General features: G+C 34.3%; 1 protein-coding gene across 2 annotated transcripts in view; it reads left to right on the top strand.

Annotated features, from left to right (window-relative positions):
* Adgrv1 (adhesion G protein-coupled receptor V1) overlaps positions 1-22,015 on the top strand; it is a 569,696-nt gene that overhangs the window by 255,323 nt on the left and 292,358 nt on the right. For both annotated transcript variants that reach the window (XM_058574584.1, XM_046428479.2), the window contains one exon: positions 4,852-4,952. In XM_058574584.1, coding sequence (XP_058430567.1) covers positions 4,852-4,952 — 101 coding nt within the window. The remainder of the gene's footprint in view (positions 1-4,851; positions 4,953-22,015) is intronic.

Here is a 22,015-nt window from a genome sequence, read left to right on the forward strand (position 1 = left end):
GAGAAAACGAGTACTGTGCGCCTTGAAATATAGCTTTATGGAACTTAGCCACAAAACAACATGGAAGAAGTATAACTTAAAGCCATCTTCCTATGATTATGCAATATGTTTTCATGTAATTATTCAGGAACTTCAGTGTGGTTTGGGCACACATTACTATTTGGATGATAATGTCAAAGAAACCTCCTTCATTGTGCCCTGCTCTGATAGCATACTATCAAAGACAGCCTTTGGATTGTGTGTGTCCTGATTTTAACATAAGCCCCATCCATAGTCTTATATTCTCAAAGAAACCTACAGTATTCCATATTCCATGTTTTAACATCAGTGAATATGTGAGGTGATTTTGATGTACTTGCAGTAAGTCTCCCATGTTTACAGTGGTTTTAAGCAGAGGCAGAGCTGGGCCAGGCCTCATATGTATTTAACTTTTATTTTGTTCTCTTAAGGTAGAGAAATCCTTTAATGCAAACAAAAGCTTTCCTTTTTAATTGACTTAACTTTTACTTAACTTTTTATAGGCTACTAAATATATTATGCTATATATAAATGCCAACACAGTTTCAAGTTCACTGCAAATAACTGTTTATAAAATGCTAAATATAAGGCTTATAGGTTAAGTAAATTAACACAACCCAAAGTCCTTTGAAGCAACATAATTTTTTTTTGTTCAGTGCTTATAAAAACTGCAAGAATATTCAGATTGCACTTTTTGTTTTACAAACTAAGATTCTAAAAGTTTTTCCAAAAGAAAAAAAAAATAACATTGCCAAATGTCACATATTTACTTCAAAATTGTTTTTAAAAATAAGATAAAATCTTCTAAAATTTTCTATCAAGTTCTTACAGAAACATCAAATTGATGTCCTAAAGTAGATATTATAAATGTGATGAGTAAATTATCAAAACATTTGCATTCTATTAAATGGATAAAAATATGCTTAGAATAGAAAAATAATATTCTTAAATAGAAAAAAATATGTTTAGTAAAAAAAGACTACAGTTGAAGAAGTCAGAGAACATAGTTTTAATTCTGACATGACATACAGATGTTTGGTTGTTACATTTGTATAGGGTATTGTTTAGCATGACTTTGGCTGCAAATAATAGAAAACAACTAAAAGGTTAAAACAGATTTAAGGTTCCTGGTTTAATACCTTGATGGTGTCATTAGGAGCCCAGCTTCTTCTCATATTTCTGTTTTGCGTTCTCCAAAAACTTTTTTTTCCCCTGAGCCTTGTCCCTACATGGTCTTGAGTTGGTTGCAGTAATGTAAGCATCACACTAACAATGTCCAGGCGTACCAACGGAGAAGCACTGTTTTAAAAGCAGTGAGATCTTCCCTGAAAGCCACCCACAATGTTTTCCTCTACATCTCTTTGACTGGAATTGTGTTGTGTCAACTTTCATAAGCCAGTCTTTTTATGGAGGAAAATACAGATAGATTTGTAGTGAAACAAGCTCTCAGAGAGCAGTGAGTATCTTTTTGAACATTGCCCAACACAATCACTGACATAACACTAGTTTTAACAGATATTTGTTAAATGAATAAATAAATATACCTTTTAATTTTAATATTATAATTTTTAATACTTTTTTTCTGAAATAGTACAAATTCATATTCAAAATAGTTTAACATAGTACTCTCCCTTAGAGCTTTCTGTGATGGGTGAAAATGTTTTATACTGTCCAATACGGTAGCTCCTAGCTACAGGTTGTTGATGAGCCCTTGAAATATGGCTAACACAACTGAGAAGCTGAGTTTTTAAAATTTTTCATGAAAATTTAAATTTAAATAGTCATTTGTGACTAGTGGCTATTGTGTTGAACAGCACAGGTTTAACACCCTGATGATCTGGAGGCAGGTCTCCTTGACAACCTCATCCCTCTGGAATAAATCCTTTCCCTAATACACAGATGTATGTATTCCATGGTGCTTCATACAATGTCCCTATTAGAAATCTTTTCAGGGTTGACTATTTCCTTTTCCAGACCTTAGCTTATTGGTAGCAGTAACAAAAGGCATTGTACGCATGGAAGAATTGCAGAAATATGGGAATCAGTAGATATGAGTAACAAAAAGTAGAAAGCATGACAGGTACTGCCAGCATTAAGTGGGGGAAAGAACAACTAACCTAAAAAGCTGATAGCTTATTTAACAATAAAATAATTAGAATTGGGCTGTGTTTGAATTATTTTTAGAGAATGTCGAAATTCATAAATTGATAGATTAGTAGATGATAAATATTTTAACTAAAAATCTGTGGCAAAATATACTAATATTTATCATGTGATGGAATAAACTTCTGTTAAATGAAAAGTGTACCTCTTTTGTTAATGATGCTCAAGAACAGAGATGTTTGCTGGATATGCCAGTTTATATGCAAATATTAATATATTTATATACATGAAAACATTCAAATATTATATAGATAAATAAAATATTAAGTCAAGTGTGATAACAGGAAAAGACTAAAGGTAGTCTCTTGAGCTTTTCTTACCTAAATCAAACATTATCTATCTTATCATTAAGGGTAATTTATAATTTACCCTTATTAAGGTTAATTTATCTTCCTTCTCAATTTTGAATCATGCAGCAAAGTCATTTGTGTCAAAGAACTAATTAAATGTTCTTTTCCAAATGAATTGGGATATACTGCTAGGAAAAAAAAATAAAGGAAAATTAGTGAGTTGCTTGTTTTTCTATATAATTGTGAAGAGATCAATTTTTAAAACTTATAAAGAGTAAACCTTTAGAAGTACCTGGAGTCGTTATACTTTATTTTGTCTAAAAAGTTTTATCCATGTTTATAACATTTTATACATTGTGATTTGCCTAATTATATTAAGGAATTTTAACAAAAAAATTATATGTTTAAAAAAATAACATAAATTTAAAGTTTATATGCTAAATGTAGTTATTCAACTTCAGGTAAGAAAGTAAATATGTTATTTGCTTAAATTAGTATGCTAGTATATAGTGTTTTAGAAGCTTAAATTACTATATGGTTTTAAGAAACCTGGTATCTAAAGTATTTATTTTTTAAAACCTTATGTAGTTAATATTCTGCCCAATGACAGCTAAGTTTCCTTAGTCTAGGACACAGGCTGCTTAAGGTTTGTAACAATATTCTTCTCTCCTAAATAAATAATGAAGCAAATAATCATGACACTTTACAGTTAAGGCTAATAGAATCTAGCCTGATTCCCTGCCCTGACTTTGGAGCTTGGTCTACCACCAGGTGTCATGTTAGCATTTTAATTGAAGCTCAGGATACTTGGTTAAACATTACTGAGCTTGTCCTATTTAATCCACTAAATTTGTATCATGAAAAGGGAATATGATGAGGAGCCAAATTTTTAGACAAAAAGTCTTGACTAATACAGAAACTTCCTTCTGGTGGGGCTCTTTGTCTACCTTACTGAAATATTTTTACCTTATTGAAATATAAAAGTATATGGGAATATTTCCCCAAAAGGAGATCTGAGAGGCGTTTTGAACATAAAATGTGTCACAAGACCCTATGTGGGCATTTTGCAGATGCCCAGTCCATTTGTACTAACGTGATACACTCTGAAAGCTTGCTCATATAGCTTCAGAGAAGATAATGGAAGAAAACAAAATGTTAAATCAGAGATCTGTTTGCCAAGGAAGCATTGACATAATTAAGTGAAGTGCTGCATGCAAAGTATGTTGCAAAACACCATAGGAATGCCAATTGTTGCAATGCTTCAGTAATTCTTAGACAAAATAATCCTTTTGAGGACAAGGCTGGGGTAAAAGATTTAAGTGAAAAGCACATGGTTACCATAGGCAGCACATTTAAATTTTAAAAGGCAGAAAATATTCTTAAAATATGTATGTATTCTGCTTTTAAAATCTAGCATTAAAAGAAAAATATGTGTCAACCTGCTGACAGTGGACATCATGAAGATAGACTCAGCCCCCTAAAACCTGACCCCTTGCCTCATTTGAATAGCTTCTCCCAATAAAAGGGATCAGCACGTTCTCTCTCTCTCTCTCTCTCTCTCTCTCTCTCTCTCTCTCTCTCTCTCTTTTCCTGTGGACCCTTAAGGTCAGAGGAGCCGTCACAGCGACCCCAATGAAAAAGGAAAAAAAAATATGAGAATTGCAAAGATTGTGGATTAGTGCTGAAGTTCTAATCATCCTCTTGAAATAGTATAAATAGGTGAATTCAAGTAGACTTAGAGATAATAAGAATAATTTTCTTCATACCACTTAGAAATTTAAATGTTTAAGGTAAAGTTCATCCTGGGGATAGAACACATTTTTCCCCCCTGGTTTTGGCATGCAATAGTGTAAAGTTGACTTTAAAGTTCATAATTACCTCTGGTGCAATTATATAACTGTTTCTAGTAGATTTAAAAAAAAAAAAAGGGTGGAGGGTAATTGCCAAACCTGAGGTTTGGTAGTATCCTTCACAATTTTATGCCTGAAAATCACCTCTCTAAATATCTCTATTTAGCCAAGCCACCCATTCTTAGAAAAAAGATTGGAATTTGATTACTTTTTCTTAAACAGTAAAACTTGATGAATTTAAACATAGAAAACTAAATCCTTATTAAAATTAATATGCTTAATTCATTATTTCATCAGGGATGCAAACATGTAGATATTTGAAAATTAAAGTCATTCTTTGGGCTTAATTGATATGTACAAAGAATTTGTACATCAGTTAAATGTATTTTTTCCCAGGGGTGATGTGTTTTGCTATGAGCCATAGTCAGATGATAGGCCTATGTGCTTAACTGTCCCAAAGATTTCCACTGTGATACTGTTTGCCTCTTCATGGATTACAAAACCACACATGGCCTCTTTTGTTTCCTCAGGTCTTTGCTTGGCGGTTCTTTCCCACATCTTCTGTGCCAGGTACTCCATGTTTGCAGCTAAACTTCTGACTCACATGATGGCAGCCAGCTTAGGTACACAGGTAGGAGAGCTCTGGGATGTCTGATTTATATGAGGTGTGTGTTTCTTCTGTAATCCTTGGAGTGACTAAATACAGTGAATCTCGACGGAGTTGAAATAAGCTCGTTTAGTTTTGCAGTAGAAGAGGATGAGGAAGGAGAGCAATATAAGGAAATGAGAATATCAGGCCTAGAATGTATATTTTGTGAACTTCCCTCAAGGAGAAGTATCTTGATGTCACCTACAAGAAAAATGACAAACATCCTATTGTCAGTCAGTATATTGGTAACTTATATATGTTAATATGAACATATGTTGTTTAATCTGGTGGAATAAAACATAACTCTGTTATAAATTCTTCACCTAGAGAGTGTTAAGATGATATGTACTGGGACTAGGGGTATAACTCAGCAGTAGACCATGCTTGCCATGTACACGGCTCTAGCTTTAATCCCCAGCACCATAAAAGAATAAACAAGATGATATACACTTTAAAACATCTGCATAAATAAATATTATTTCATTTGACCTAAGAGAATACAGTTTGAAAAAACAAACTCATTTGAAAAATTGTTCCATTTCTCAAATTATTCATTGTTGTGCAATTTAAAGCATCAGATTGAAAGCACAGTTGAAGACAGAGAAGGCAGATCAAAAGATTAAATTAAATTCCTTTTCTATCCTTGAGTTACAGTCTAGGAAGTATATGTACATGTAAATAACTATAATTCAGTGTGATGTGGGAACACAGCTATTTGCAAACTACTCTGTGAATATCATGGATAAGGACTTAATCCATTCTGTGAAGGTCAAGACATCCACACAGGAGATGATATTTGAATTAGACTCAAATGAGTAACCAGCTCATTCACACTGATAAGGGGAAAGAAAGGCATAGACATTTATACAGACAAAGGGAAATAAACATAATCATTTGTATGAATCTAGCAGGTAAGAATATGCTATGTAACATTCTTACTGAGAGAACTATTCAATAGTATATTTATTTATATATCAATACTATTTTATAAAATTAGGAACTCTCCTTGTCTGGATGGAGGACACTTGTAGAAGACAGACAAGGCTCTGCTTTTTGACTGGGTGCTGGTTATACACAAGGCGTCCAGTTTAGGGAAATGTGTTGTACTATTTACTGACAATTTGCTTACTGGTTTTTAGAATGCTAAAGTGTACTTTACTGAACTCTGAACAGAGCATGAAATTTGAAATGGAAAGTTATCTGGTACGTTGGCATTCTGTTGCCTTTTTGGATCCAATGACCTATTAGTTTCATAACTTCATATTTCAGAGAACAATCAAGTGCTAGATTCCAAGTAGAGGGTCCCAGATTGTGTTTTTTAACATACCTGTGAACTACAGAAGATAGCAGCTAGGGGGCTTTTATTGAATCTGACAAGGCTATTTATATTACCTCAGTAGCCTGTCTTAGCTGTCTGATCTTGCCTTCCTTCTTGGATGTAGGATCTTAGAAAACCCGCCTTCCATAATTAGAGTTTACTTGGCCTGTATTCACCACCCATTTTGGTGATGTTTTGGCAGCAGAATTTGTACAAGACTTAATTATAGCACTGCAGTATTATAGAAAATTCTTCGGTGTTCTAGCAAACAAATTTGCTCATGTTTAGGGATGTGAAAGACCAGAGTTTATGTGTTGAGGCATTGCCTTCCAATTCACATTGTACTTAGAACTGATTTTAGAGAAAATAATTAGTTGAATGCAGATTTTGAGCATATTTTTAGAATAGACAAAGCAATGTGACATGAAAAAAATCATATAATGTATGACTAGTGTTATTAAATAATTAAAAAATAATTTTCCTATTTTGTTTCTGGGAAATATTGGTATGTGATTGATAGAAAGTATTGTTTTCTTAGCATGCTTTACTTATCTCCTCTGATTTTTAAAAATACCCTCAAAGTTAAAAAGAATAATTATCTCCCTTAAAATTTTTTTATCTAAGGCTTTTTTAAAAAAATCTTAGACCCTCCAAAATAAGAAATGAAGTTGATTGCAGGAACATAGGCTCCACTCTTTCTAATGTTAAAGTTGTTCACAACTCCAGTTATAGTATCTTTCCAACAGGGATGTATAGTTTCAGCCTTAGAACTCTCATTTGGGACCCTACATCAGAGTTATGTCAATAGCCTTAGAGTTTAAATTTACTGTAGAGAAGTATTCAAAAATACAGACTTGGTCTGTGGTTCTTGGTAAAAATCTTATGAAGCTGACTTCAAGTGTCAGAGTTGCACCTATACCCTGTGGACAGGTCTGCCAAGATCATTTGGCTTCAAATATTTATTGCTGACCTAGGAATAAGCAGAATGGGTTTTGTGAGAAAGGAAAGAATGGAAATGTGGTCATCCTTGTCTTCCTTTTAGAACAATGTGGTACGGTCTGTCCGTGAAACAGGCAGAAAAATATGCTTCGGTCTGGCTCTACACTTCTAGAATTTTATAGAATATTATATACATTATTAACTATATGTATTGTATGTTCATCTATACCTGGAGAAGAGTAGGTAATAATTCAAAGATTATACTTGTTTTAAAAATCAAAAGATAATGCTTAACTCAAGTTTGTCATTCTAACACCTTTGAGTATCATTGACTAGAAAACACCAGCAGGTGGCAGTAGAAGTTTTTGTTTTGTTTTTGTGTTTGTTTTGTTTTCTGCAAATCTGATCAGTTTTTGACTTTATCAAAAACTGGCAGCACTGGGGTTCAGTATAAACTCAAGAGTACTCTCATAATATTACTTTGGCGGGGCTGAAGGATGTTTATCTGCTACATAGCAAACACATTTATGGTTTCCTTCCTGTCATTTTGTCCCCTTGATTCAGAAGTGAACTAGATGCATTAATCAATGCAGTAATGTAAGAAAGCTTGTACAATATTGATTTTGATATACCTTGATACCACTTACCATCCGTATTTTAATTCAAAGGAATAAAATTATTTTCATCATTTTATTTATGATGTGATACTCATTAAGAAGTATGCTATTGATACAGAAAAATGTGTTTATTGGAGAATGACACCATTAGAACTTGTGAAATTAGGAATATATTACCATTAGTTTATCAAAAATAGGTACTTTTTTTCAATGCCAAGTCATGTTTTTCTAAAGGAAATTTGTTTTCTTTCTAAAGGAAAATTGTCAAATAGCAAAAATTGTGGGACAATTTACTTCCAAGTATGATGTGAACAATATCAAACAAACTTCCATGGCATTGGGTGATATTTCTGGGGAAAACATCTAATTATATCTTTGGGGTTTTTTGTCTTAGAATCACATGCCAACCCATGTGTCCCCTGATAAGGCTGGTAAACAACTAGGGCAAAGGACAAGTTTGCAGATCAGGGTTCTCAGTTCTGGGGGTTCTATCAGGAAAAGGAATTCTCCAAATCTAAAAAAAGAAATGAAGTTTCCTCATAAAAAACATGATGATAAGATAGAACTATATTTACTTTGATTAATAATACTTAAAAGTGGGGAATGTTTGTTTTTCTCTCTGTTTGGCTTAAGCACATTTTCTGAAACTGATTACTAAATTTGTCTAGCAAAAAAACTTATGTAAGTAAATATTATTACATTTACTGACAAGCCTGTACAGTGTCTGAACTTAGATGTCACTGTGAATGTTTGACAATTTGAAATAATTTTAATTTTTTGGCAGCAATAGGTATGTAAGAACTTCAGACACAAAGACCCTCTCCTCAAAAAGGAAGAGAATTGCTCTAAGATTCATAGGACTAGCTGGAGTTGTGGCTCAGTGGTAGAGCACTTGCCTAGCATGTGTGAAGCACTGGGTTTGATTCTCTCAGCTCCACATATAAATAAATGAATAAAATAAAGGTTCATTAACATCTAAAAAAATATTAAAAAAAAAGATTCATAGGACTATCCTCTGGAATTTAACAAAACTTAAGCTTTCAATTTTTCCTTTGTCTAGTTTCTCATTCTGCAACATTTGGGGATGTTGTTTTGTAATGGCCTGTGTCTCAGGAAAGATCCTGCTCAGACAGCCCTGCTAGAAGATTCTCCTTTAATCGGGAGCTATGTCATTCTAGCTTTGGGAATCTAGCACCTGGGAATCTTTGAGAATCACTGACTGAAGCCAGAAGCCCTGTGTGACCTCCCATATGCCAGCTCCTTCTGGATGCCAGGGACTTGGTTTCTTCCCAAGCAGCTTACGCTCTTTTGTTGACATTGATAACTCAAAAAAGCCATTGTGTGGGGTTGGAGTTGTGGCTCAGGGGTAGAGTGCTTGGCTAGCAGGTGTGAGACACTGGGTTCAATTCTCAGTACCACAAATAAATAAATTAATGGATAAAATAAAGGTCTATTGACAATTTTAAAAATATTTAACAAAAAGAATTGTGTGCTTAGGGCCTGAAAACAAGTATCTGACTAGCTTATTTTTATCAATTGAACAAGAGCAACAGGAAAGACTGTATAATGTTCTTTAGTCAGAAGAGATTTGTCCTTCGTTAAAAGTTTTGGTTACTTAATTATTAACCACACTATCCTTTGTTATTTCTACTTTTGCCTCTGAAAAAGAAAAGTAATTAAGAGCTTAAGTACTAGTATCAACATTAGATCTTCTCTTTGAAGATGGGAACCAGGGAAGCAAATTCATTATTCAATAGAAAATATCTGTATGTTAGTGCAGATATAAATGGATCAAGGAAATATTTTATTTTCTTTTTTTTTATTCTTTTGTGTGTGTCTTTTTTTTTCTTTATTAGCTACACATGGCAGTACAACGATCTTGACAATTCATACATTTTGAATCAAATGGGGTATAATTTCTCATTTTTCTGATTGTACAGGTTGCAGAATCACATTGATCATACAGTCACGTATATACATACAGAAATAATAATGTCTATTTTATTCTGCTGCCCTTCCTAAGCCCCCTCCCCCTCCCCTCCCCTCCCCTCCCATCACTTCTCTCTACCCAATCTAATGTGACACACTTTTTTTTTTCTCCTCACAACATCATACATGTATTGTGCATAATGATGAGGGTCTCCTTCCATCTTCCGTGCAAATCCCCTTCTCCCTCTTTTTCCCTCCCACCTCTCTTCCCTATTTAGTGGTAATCTTCTTATCGTGCTTTTCCTCCCTATCCCAATTTGAGTCACCCCCCCCCCTTATATCAGAGAAGACATTCGGCATTTGTTTTATAGGGATTGGCTAAATTCACTTAGCATAATCTGCTCTAATGCCATCCATTTCCTTGCAAATGCCATTATCTTGTTGTTTTTAGTGCTGAGTAATATTCCATTGTGTATAAATGCCACATTTTTTTTATCCATTCATCTATTGAAGGGCATCTAAGTTGGTTCCACAGTCTTGCTATTGTGAATTGTGCTTGCTATAAACATTGATATGGCTGTGTCCTTGTAGTATTCTCTTTTTAGGTCTTTTGGGTATAGTCCGAGAAGGGGAATAGCTGGGTCAAATGGTGGTTCCATTCCCAGCTTTCCAAGGAATCTCCATACTGCTTTCCAAATTGGCTGCACCAATTTGCAGTCCCACCAGCAATGTATGAGTGTACCTTTTCCCCTGCATCCTCGCCAGCACTTATTATTGTTTGACTTCATAATGGCTGCCATTCTTATTGGAGTGAGATGGTATCTTAGAGTAGTTTTAATTTGCATTTCTCTGATTGCTAGAGATGGTGAGCATTTTTTCATGTATTTGTTGATTGATTGTATGTCCTCTTCTGAGAAGTGTCTGTTCAGGTCCTGGGCCCATTTGTTGATCGGGTTATTTGTTTTTTTGTTGTTTAACTTTTTGGGTTCTTTGTATCTAGAGATTAGAGCTCTATCTGATGTTTGAGGGGTAAAAATTTGTTCCCAGGATACTTCAATGTAGGCATTCAGTTAAAATTCAGATATTGAATGAGTAAGTGTGAGTGAGTTTCCAGATGCTGCTTTTTAAGAGATTAAATTAGTTCTCTTATGACCTATGAATACATCTGGTTGTTTTTATTACTGCTGTTGTTATTCTTACTAAACCCCAAAACTCTCAACCTCTTTTCCTTACTGTAAATTTTTATTCAAAAAAGTCCATTAATGTTTTATTCTCATTTAAAATGTCAAAAAGTCATTAAATCTACTTGCAAACATTTATATTTCCCTTTTTTGCTGTGTTTTGATACTCTCTTTTGTTTTTTTCCCTTTTTAAAATGTTTTGATCAATACATAATATTTATATGTAATTATTGGGTACAGTGTGATAATTCAGTGTGAATACAATATGTATAGTGATCAGGTAACTAGCATTTCCATTTCTTCTCTTCTAGTTATTTTGAAACATGTAATAAAATAACCATAGAGTAACCATATTATAGCATAGTAGGGTAACTATGGTTATTATAGTTACCCTACTGTGTTGTAATACACTAGAGCTACTCCTGCCCATATAATTGCATTATGGGACCTGTTACCCTACCTCTTCTTATCCCCCTTCCCCTCTTCCCTTCCCATCCTCTCATGATCACTATTCTACACCTTCTACAAGTTCATATCTTTGATACTCTTGGGGCTGCTTTCTTCTGATGTTCAGGTACTTGAATAAGCAAACTAATATACAGTTCAGAGGACAGATGAGGCTTTTACTTTGGTCTTTCTTATAGCATTTCACACTTTATGGAATTCATCAACATTCTCATGGAACTTTATGGAACTTACCAGTATTATTTTGGACATAAAGTGAACCACTAGGAAAAAGCTAGGTAGTTTACCTGCCAAAAGAAATATCCTTTTCCCAAGTTCTTTCTTTCCTATAAAGTTTAGGAGTATCACTTTAATAGTAGTGATTATGTAAGCCTTTTATTCATACAAAATATTTCCAAGATACCTAACCAAATCTTTTGTAGAGATTAGTTTGTTGAATATGACTAAAAAGCATTCTGTATATAAATAGAAATATAGATTTAAACATGCCTGTAATTCCAGTGACTCAGAAGGCCGAGGTAGGAGGATCACAAGTTCAAGGGCAGCCTTGGCAACTTAGCAAGACCATCTCAAATTTAAAAAATAAAGAGTGCTGGGTACAGCTCAATGGTAAAGGGCTCCTGGGTTCAATTCCCAGTATTAAAAAAATTAAATAATATATATAGAGAGAAATATACATTTAAGTTTTATTTATTATGATATTTGACTCTCAATTTAAGTATTCTCATCTATATGGCACAAATATTATCACTAACCATTCTATGATCCAGTAATAAAATTAAAAGAAAAAGAAATTGAACAAATTCTTATCCTAGGGGTCATCATTCATCCATAACTTGACCATTTCTCATCTACCATATGCATGATATTAAGTGTGCAATAGGAAATACCAGAAGAGATATGAAACATGTAAATAACTATCCCATGACCTCCAGGTAAGAACCAGGTATATGCATACTGAGAAAAAGATTGTTTCTTCTGCAGTGTACTGTATAGTATTGCATAGATTGAGGATAAAGGGCCTCAGCTTGAATAGGCCTTACAGAGAAATAGTTGTGGAAGGATGCATAAAATTTGAAGATAAAACATAGCAAATTTTATACAGGGAAACAAGAAAAGATGCAGTGAGGTTACAGTGAGCTTGGCAAGCTTCATTTGGATAAGGCTTGCAGATGCCACTGAGAAGCAGATGTCTTGCTGCAGGTAAGGGGTTTCTTCGTTGTCTGAGAACCATGAGAAGTTCCAGCGTTCCCATGCAGCTGGTCCTTAAAATCACAACATAAAAGAAGTGTTTTTAAGGATTAATTTGGCAGGGAGAAACTTGAAGAAGAAAAGGATTAAACCAGATGAGAGGCCGGAATTAGGGAAATCAGCTTAGAAAGGCAGGGTGGGTAACATTCACTGTCATCTCATTATGATGGGTTGTGAGCTAAAACAATGGTAATGCAATGAGATCAAATAAAGTAAAAAAATTAAAAAAAAACTAGTAAAAACATCATATTTTGCCTGTGGGAAGTTTTGCAGTTTTTGACTCCTCTCTTTAAATCCATAAAAAGACCTCATTGCAAATTTTATCTTATTTAATAAATATTAATATATTACTTACTAAATATTATATGAGGTAGATATTATGAGGATGGTACTAATAATATTCCTACTTTACAGATGAGGAAATTGTGTCATAAAGAGTTTAATTACTTGCCCTGAGCTATATAGTAGTAAGTAACAGAACTGGTATTTGAACACAGTGGCCAGCCTCCAGTTCTTGCTTTTAACCATTATGTTATGCTACCTTATGAATGAGAAATTAATGAAATTTAACCAATCATCAAAGGAGGTAGAAAATTTAAAGGTGGCTGTGAAAGAGTGATTTTATTTGATTTGAATAGGAAAGTCTAAAGAGTTTAATAGCTAGCGAGGGACACGTGCAATTCTGGGCATCAGAGATTTAGAATTTCCATAGCACATTCAAGCTAGTGACTTAGATGTTGTCTACATCTAAGTGGCACTGTAGATGAGGTTCTCTGAGACAGGTTGTGTAGACAACCTGTGATTATAGAACACACAGTTCATATCTTGAAGAAATTGTCTTTATGGTACCATTCCAAGTGAATTACATGTATTGCCTTGTTTATTCCAGACAAGGTAGGTACAATTATCATCCCTATTTTACATATGAAAAAAATGAGACTAAGATTTGTGTTACCTGCCTTAAACTCTCTCAGGTAGAATATAAAGGGAAGAAGAATTTTAATTCAAATCTCTCTGATCCTAAGCACATATATTTAAACAACATATTAGAATGAGAAGGATCATCTGGAGAGAATTAAAATACAAGGCTTTTTAAGTTGAGGAAGGAAAAAGATTTCAAATGAAAGAATTGATCTTCAGTGGGAAATTGATCCTCAAATTCAACAAGAACAAAGTCTTTGGAAACCTTGGAGAGAGATGATGGGAGCTAGAGAAGTTTCAAGAGTAAATGGGTAGGGAAGAAGTGGAAGAGGCTTCTAGACCACACCAGGGAGAAGTCTTGCTATGAAAGAAGGCCATAATCAGGGGACAGGAAGAGGGAGTGGCTCTGGTGACTCTGATCATGGACCTCTTATCAGAGGGATGCTGGCCCTGGGTCCACCACCAAAGAGTAGGTCTCCTCCATCCTCACTGATATTTTCTTTTATTGAAGATGAACTTCCTATGGAAGTCCCACAAAAGCATTATAGGAATTAGAAAATTTCTTTGGGGCATGTTTTCATTTGTGTGGTTTGATTGTGCTGTAAGTTTTTATCTTTAAGTAACTGTTCATTAGGGTACCTAACCGAATGACATTATACATAGAATAAAACAGAGCTGTAGTTTTATTCCTCCCCCACCCAATTCTTGAATCCTAATTTCTGGATTTCTTTACATTTTTGGTATTGTTATTGAACTTCATGTGAACTTACAATCAATCATGAAAAAAATGTAATTAGCAATGATCAAATAACTTTATAATTGCTTCTGCAAACAGAACCATTAATATAATGCACAAGTTGCTTTAGCTGATTAAGATGATGTTCCTATTCAAAATGGAGTAAAATTTTAATATTGATCAAAGTATTTAATTCCAGGAAAAAGTATATTTTATCTTTATTGTTTTCCTATTTGTGTGTGCATTTTCCTTTGTATATCAAACTTGTTTTTCTAAAGTTTCTAAATAATAAAACCTGGTTCTTTTTTCTCAGCAAGATTTGAAAATTCAACTCAAAAAGACTGTTCTAGCTAAGTTGAAAGTAAGTGGACACTGAAGATACAAAAATAGTATCATGGTCACACTACTGGGAAATTCAAACTTTCCCAAGTGCTGAAGTAGCAAAGCAACAGAAAGAGTGAGTAATACTCTGAATGAGGCTACAGTGACATTATCATGTTTGCAACATGGCTTTTGTTACTAGGAAAATTTGTGAGGCAAATCCAGACTTTACCAGAAAATACCAGTTTGGAATCTTCTATTACAGCCTCAGAAACATAAACTATCCTTGACTTTTAAAAGATTTCTTTTGATGTCTTTAGCTAGGGAAAATCAGTGTATGAGGAAAAAAAATGTTTTTATGAATATTTAATGATAGCTCTAAAGAACTTTAAATAAATATGGGAGAGTCCCAGTTTTGAAATTAGAAGGACAAATGGGTAATATCCCTCAGTTTAAAAAATTTTGGCAAAATAATGAGAATTACTCTCTTGCAAAGTTTTTATGAAGATAGATACTAGGTCATGTTCAGAGAGCATGAAATACAAGGCTCCAGAAAGGAGGAGGGCAAGGGTGCTTACTGCTGCCACACAACCCACACAGACCCTTGGGACTCTGCATTGAGTCAGACACTGAGCACCCTCAGGAGGCATTTCTATTATTGAGGTTTTCTTAAATCAACTGCAAGGGAGGTGATGATTTTTCACTAGTTGGTTCTGCCAAACTGGTTCCCATACTTCTCACTGTATAGTCCCACAAAGGCTTTTCTGTTGGTTTCCATTATCTAAAGTAGACATTACTAGTAATTTTGCTTTGTTTATATTTTTTTCCAAATGAAGTGATTTTTTCCCCAGAATATTTTTCTGTTTATATCCTTATTGTTAGGACTTTAAAAATTGGGGACACACACACACACACACACACACACACGCGCGCGCGTCTACTTTAAAAATACTCGTATATTAATATGTGAAGTGATTTTTTTGTATATGTGTATGTATACATTTAAATTTGAAGTAGATACATATTTTTAAAATACAGAGATAAATATTTAATGAAGCAGAACTAAGGATTATGATGCACACAATTCCATGGAATCTTTCAGCATCCTATGAGGTAGTCAGTATTATTGTTTTTTTTCACTTTTAAATAGCATATGAGAAACCTGAGACCCTATAAGATTATGTTATTTTCCCCAGGATCCACATCAAGAACATCTGTCAACTCCAAAGTCAAGACCCAGAGTCTTGCTACCCATCTGCAGAGGAGACCAGAGTCCTCCCTGGTACTTTCCCCCTCCACCTCAGTGGAGCATAATAGCAGAATCCTCTTGCAAACAGTTTTAACTTTTACTCTAAAACTATATTAATCCTGTCAGTAGGTCTTTCTTCAACCTCCTTTTTAACTCTCCAAGATCTTGCTTTCTTTAGCTTTTCAATGATTGAACCCTTTGAGCTCTAACTGCTTGCTCCACCAAAGGAAGATCTTCCATTTAGTTGTCTGTTTGCCTAATCTCCTTTTAGTTCCTGAGGGAAGGGACCATTCCTTTGTATATCATATACTATGCCAAAATGTTGAAGATCAAAACAACAATGATAGTAAGAATGAAACAGCCCTTCCTATAGGCTGTAATTTTGGCTGAGCCCCTGAGCAAATCAACTCCCAGAACATAGACTCTGTGTTCTGCCAGCAAAGGGGAAGAACTTGGTTTCAGGCACTGTGTTTGCATTGCAATGGTGAATGTGGTTGTCAAACTGAAACATTTACATGTGACATATCAACAACCAAGAGGGTTTTGTGGCCAGATTTCATCTTTAGAATATGGCTTGTGCAAGTGATTTCATGGGGTTTAACCGAGAAGGTCCACAGCTTTACCAGGGCTCAGCTCCAAGCAAGTGTTCTTGTCCTCTCAAGTGTTCTCTCACCCCTTCTAGAATATAGAAGTCAAAGTGGAATGAAAGTCAACCTCTGAATACAAATTTCTCAGTTTCACAAAAGATAAAACTTTTTTCGTAGGTATGGATTTCCTTTAAAAAAAATAAAAAAGGAAATTTGAGAATTGAATGCATTTTTTTTTTGCTCCTTCCATAGCGTATCTCAATTTTAGCCCTTCTTTCAGTCTTCATTGTTACCAAGCTCATCTAAACCACCTATCTAGAAGAACATCTAAACAACTTGCTATAATTTTATTCTAAGTCTTTTCTTTATAATCCATTCTCTCAACAGCAGGTATAGTACTTTTAAAGATGAAATCCACTCAAATTATTCTCTCACGCAAGACCCTTCAGTGATTTCCTGTTGCACACAACAGATGATCTCTGACCTCCATTGACTCAGGGTCAATCCCTGTCCAGTCTCTGATCTCATCTTCCACCACCTCCGCCATTCAGAGAGCATTAGTCACCAAGCTAACTCCCCTAGGCTCTGTGCTCCTCTTAATACCTAAGCCTGGAAAACCCCATCCCTGTGTTTTGCTTATGAGCATTTTCATTCATACACTCTTCTTCATTTACCCTCAGCTCATTACCACCTCTAAGCAAATCTCCTGGGTATCCCACACTCCACAGTGTCACAGCACTGTGATTTTTTTCCATGTTATCTACCAGAATATGAAATTTATTGATTCTTTATTGTGTTTTATGTACTTTCTCCCTCCCTACTTCCCATCTCGTAGAATATCAACTCCACTGGATCAAGGGTTGGCTGTCTTTTTTTATTGCTGCTTTTAGTACCCATAAAAAGTTTTTTTGGCACATACTAGATTTTCAATAAAACTGGTTAAATAAATGAGAAAAAACAATGAGGTTAAAGAAAATTATAGGCTTGTTCCTCAAGAACATTCTTCAGCAATCTGAAACTAACCTATTATAATTTTCTCATGAAAATAAGCATTTCCTATATTCTCAGTTCCTTAAAAAAGCAAACAAAACTGAGATTTTTAAGAAGAGATTATTTATTCTGATTTAACAAATTTATATTCTTTAAAATATTACTAAATATAAAATATAATAATAATTGCAAATGGTCAAACAAAATATAGTTTCTTCTATTAAATATAATTTTAACTTCCTTATATTTCCAAAGATAAATAAATAAATAAATAGAAATAAATCTTTGATGGGACTTTTATTGTTGTAGTAACTTGAATTTTGACAAATGTTAGCATCTTGAAAACAAAATACCAAATATAACTTCAAGTTTCACTTTTCTCTAATGTGAAAAAAGACTTATTCATATCTTTAAATGTACTGTTGTTGTGATCTACCACTTATAAACAAAAATTTTATTACAAATCTCTAATTTATATGTGTTCAATTCAGAATTAGATTTATCCAGAAAATAATAGTTGCAAAAGGAAGTTAAGATCCCAAGTCAAAGCCCATTTATCTCCTTATCTTTCTGGGTATTGTGGATCTTAATTGTATTCTGTAACTTTTGTTCATTTTAAAACACATTCTGAGGGCTGGGGTTGTAGCTCAGTGGTGGAGCACTTGCCTAGCATTGTGAGGCACTGGGTTTGATCCTCAGCACCACATAAAAATAATTAAATAAAATAAAGGTATTGTGTCCATCTACAACTAAAAATAGAAAAAAAAATTAAAGAAAACATTCTGAGTGGGAACTTCCAGAAAACCCTTACTTGTTCCATAGCCTCTATTGTATATCTCTTCCTGCTCCAGAAGCCTATGGGAGCAGGTGGCCAGGACATAGGTGATGGGGTGGGGAGAGGTGAGATGGAGGACAGAGGAAGACTTCTGCAAACGCGCCTTATTGGTCTAGGTACATGCTTCTCCAGGTGAACAGGATAGCATATGGTAAGGTTTCTGAGGGTTGAGGACATAGAGTGTGCTTAAAGATTGAGCTGAAGCAACTTTAGTCATTCCTTCCTTCCTTCCTTCCTTCCTTCCTTCCTTCCTTCCTTCCTTCCTTCCTTCCTTCCTTCTTTCCTTCCTTCCTTCCTTCCTTTTTCTTTCTCTCTTTTTCCACTCCAGAGCCATTCTACCACTGAACTATACTCCCAGCCTTTTTTTCTTTTTTGTTTTAAGACAGGGCTCACTAAGTTGCAAAAGCTGGCCTCAAACTTACAACCCCCACACCTTGAGCCTCCAAAGTCAATAAAATTACTGGTATTTACTACCATGCCAGAGGGCTTCAGTAATTTCTTATTGATAAGAAAGATTAGAGATGAGAGAAGAACCATTGGGGTATACAGAAAAGTTTTTCTTAAGATTTTCCTATATTACACTGAAATAAGATTTTGTATTAAGAACAGGTGTAGACATTCTTGAGAGATATTAATTGTAATAGCTAATTCTAATAAATAATTAACTCATGAATGTTTATCATGCCAAAGTAATTAATATAGGACATTATAATTGGACAAGGTTGTTATACTGGTAGTTTGTCGAAATTGGGGCTGAGACAAAAGTTCCCCAACATACTGCAGTATGTCTAGACATAATGAGCAACCCTGTCATGTTTAGGTCATGTGTATAATTGTGAGCTTCTGAGTTTTTTGTATCTTATACCACACTGCAAAAGCCTCTTAGCCTATGAGTATCTGAAAGCACTCATTATAATGCCACAGATTTTGAAAACAACTGGGTTAATGAAATGTAACAATTACAAATCTCCATTACTCTCCCAAATATGTTTTTAATAATTTAGATCTTTGCATTTAATGAGTATAGTTTTGTACCTTGGAAATCTTTATATCAAACCTGGAAGTGTTGGTTAATTCAAAGTTGAATAATTCAAAGTTGAATACTTTGAATCTGTCTGGAGATGTATTCAATGCATACTTGTTTTTAGAAGAGTAGCATAGGCATTAACAGTTACATAATTCAGCTGTGTAGGCACTGCTAATATATTTCTTCACTCCACAGAGGTGTAAGGGTTGCAGGAGTCTAAGAGATTAATTAACCCCTGGAACTAGAGAAGCTGGATTGTCAGTGTTTTAGTTCAGGTTGTTACCATAATGTTAAGTCACTAGATACTCACAGACCCCATTAAAAATGTACTCTTTTCATACATACAATCCACACTTGAGGAATCTTCTACTCTAAGGTTAGGAATAGCGCTTTTGAAAACCTTTGTCAGGGTTATTTAAGACTTGTGTGAGTATATAGAAGTCAGATGAAGGCAAGCAATTGTATTTCCTAACTCCTGTGTGAGTTTTAATCAGAGCAGAAAAACCTATTTGTTCTCTAGATAACAAAAAGAAGAGGACCTTTTGTGAAATTTTTGTGGAAGCACAATTTAAATCTGTCTTTTGTATACAGTAGTAATTCATTGTTCTTGTTCTCCACTTAGTTAGCCTCCTATGTGGTATATCATGCTGTAAGCTAGGAACTATAGATAGAAAAACATAAGACACAGTTGAGATACTCAAGCAATGGATAGTCTACAAGGAAGGCCATAGCAAATAAACAGAACACAATAGAGCAGTACATGCACATGGGATTCTGTCAGTATACAGTGTGAATAATAATAATAAAGGACTTATTAATTCCATGCAAGATGAGGGGTTTGGTCAGGAGAATCTGTAAATTCATTTAACTGTTAATGCCTGTGTAAAGATGAGAATGCTTAAGCTGTCTTGAAAGATGAGACATCTTCATCTGGTAGAATCTATATATAATTAAAATACAGACATTAGTAAAGGTTGAGGAATGGGCTGTGTCTGGTAGGATTCACAATGTCGAAGGAGTGTTCTAACTTGGATTATTTTCTATTTAGTTTGCAAGGATTCAGGGATGGTTCAGCTGGGTAGGGCTGGTTGATGAGGGAAGAGAGCTGTTTCTAATGCAGACTTGGAGGAGTTGAAAAATGGTCTCCAAACCTGAGCAGACCTGAGTTGGGGAAGATAACAGGAAATAAGAATTTCTCATAGATGTTTCTAGGATAAAAATTTGGGGTCCACATACACATTTTTGTGTGTGTCTTACAAGCATTTTTATTATGAATGTATTAACTGGACTAATCTGAAAAGACCAAAGTATTCAGTCCTATGTTACTGCTTATGGAAAAATAAGATAATTTCTGTTCTGTCAGGTATTATAGAGTTTTTTGGTCTTTTATTGATACATTCAGGTAATGCCTCATATAAATTGTTTGTTAGTCTTTTGTTGATACATTCAGGTAATGCCTCATATAAATTCATTATTCATTGAGATAAAAAGCTATTGCATATTTTAAAAAATAATTCCCCACAACAATTCCAATGAACGTTTTGTTATTAATTCAAGTGAAAAAACAGGTAAAAGTTAATTAGTGTATTTTTCAGTGTTACTTCAGATACAACCTACTATATATTAAAGACCCACAAAAGTATATATCAATATAACTAACTACTACAATATTTAAATTTCTATAAAAATATTAATTCAATACTACTTTTTATGTTTCCCTTTTTTGTAAGCCCTAAGGGTCAAATTCAGTGAAAAAACACACAAAGAAGTTGTAAAAACTCCAACTGTATAACAGTAGGAAATATATCCTGTGTATATTTTCTATGATTCTACCCTTTGTGAATTTAGTATTGAATTCATATTCTAGAAGTAGAAATATAATTCAGACCATACGAAAATACAGCAAAAATAACTACAGGAAAATATTTGTAATGTTGTTTAAAATTCGGCATGTATAACTTTTTTTCTAAGTTATTAATAGGCTTGGGAAAACAATATAAGCAATTTCTCCTAAATAGAACAAGTTCAAGAGAACAGACTTCCATCAGAATTGGTTGCTGTTAGGGAGAAGGGAAGCTGAATTCAAACAGTTTTGTGAGAAACTGGGAAAGAGGAAGCAATTCGGCTTCACAATCGGTCACCGATATTTGATTTACTCTCCTTGGAGTTTACTAGAGGCTGCCAAATTACGTATGATGCTTGCTGCATGATCCTCAGAGGTCTCTCTTCCAGCTGATGTCTGCGTCAGTGGTGGTTTTGAGAGAGGAAGCGACCTGAAGGAAAGAGTGTTTACCACTTAAGTTGGACATGGAATCAGAGGACTAAAAGAAGTGGTTTGGGACACCCTTGGAAAACAGTGTTTTATAAATCTGTAATTCCCCAGAGAGTTACTTATCATGTAGTCCTAAGGCTTATTAGGATCTTATTCTGAATGGCATCTTTTTTAAAAAAAATGATTTCTTTAGGAGTAATTATGAAACGTCAAAGACATACTTTTAAAAAAATTCTTCTATGTTCCCGGTCATTTATAAATTCCAGGTGAGACTGATCAAATAAGTAACCTGACTAGCCAACCCCAACATAGTCATGATGATGATGATGTTCTCAAGATTGGAATCCAAGGAGTACAGAAGAGATTTATACAGATAAGAAATGGAAGCAAACAAGGGAGTGTGAAAT

Source organism: Marmota monax, unplaced genomic scaffold, assembly GCF_021218885.2.
Source record: "Marmota monax isolate L192 unplaced genomic scaffold, Marmota_monax_Labrador192_F-V1.1 WCK01_AAM20220418_F8-fsc00018, whole genome shotgun sequence".
Classification (NCBI taxonomy): Eukaryota; Metazoa; Chordata; class Mammalia; order Rodentia; family Sciuridae; genus Marmota; species Marmota monax.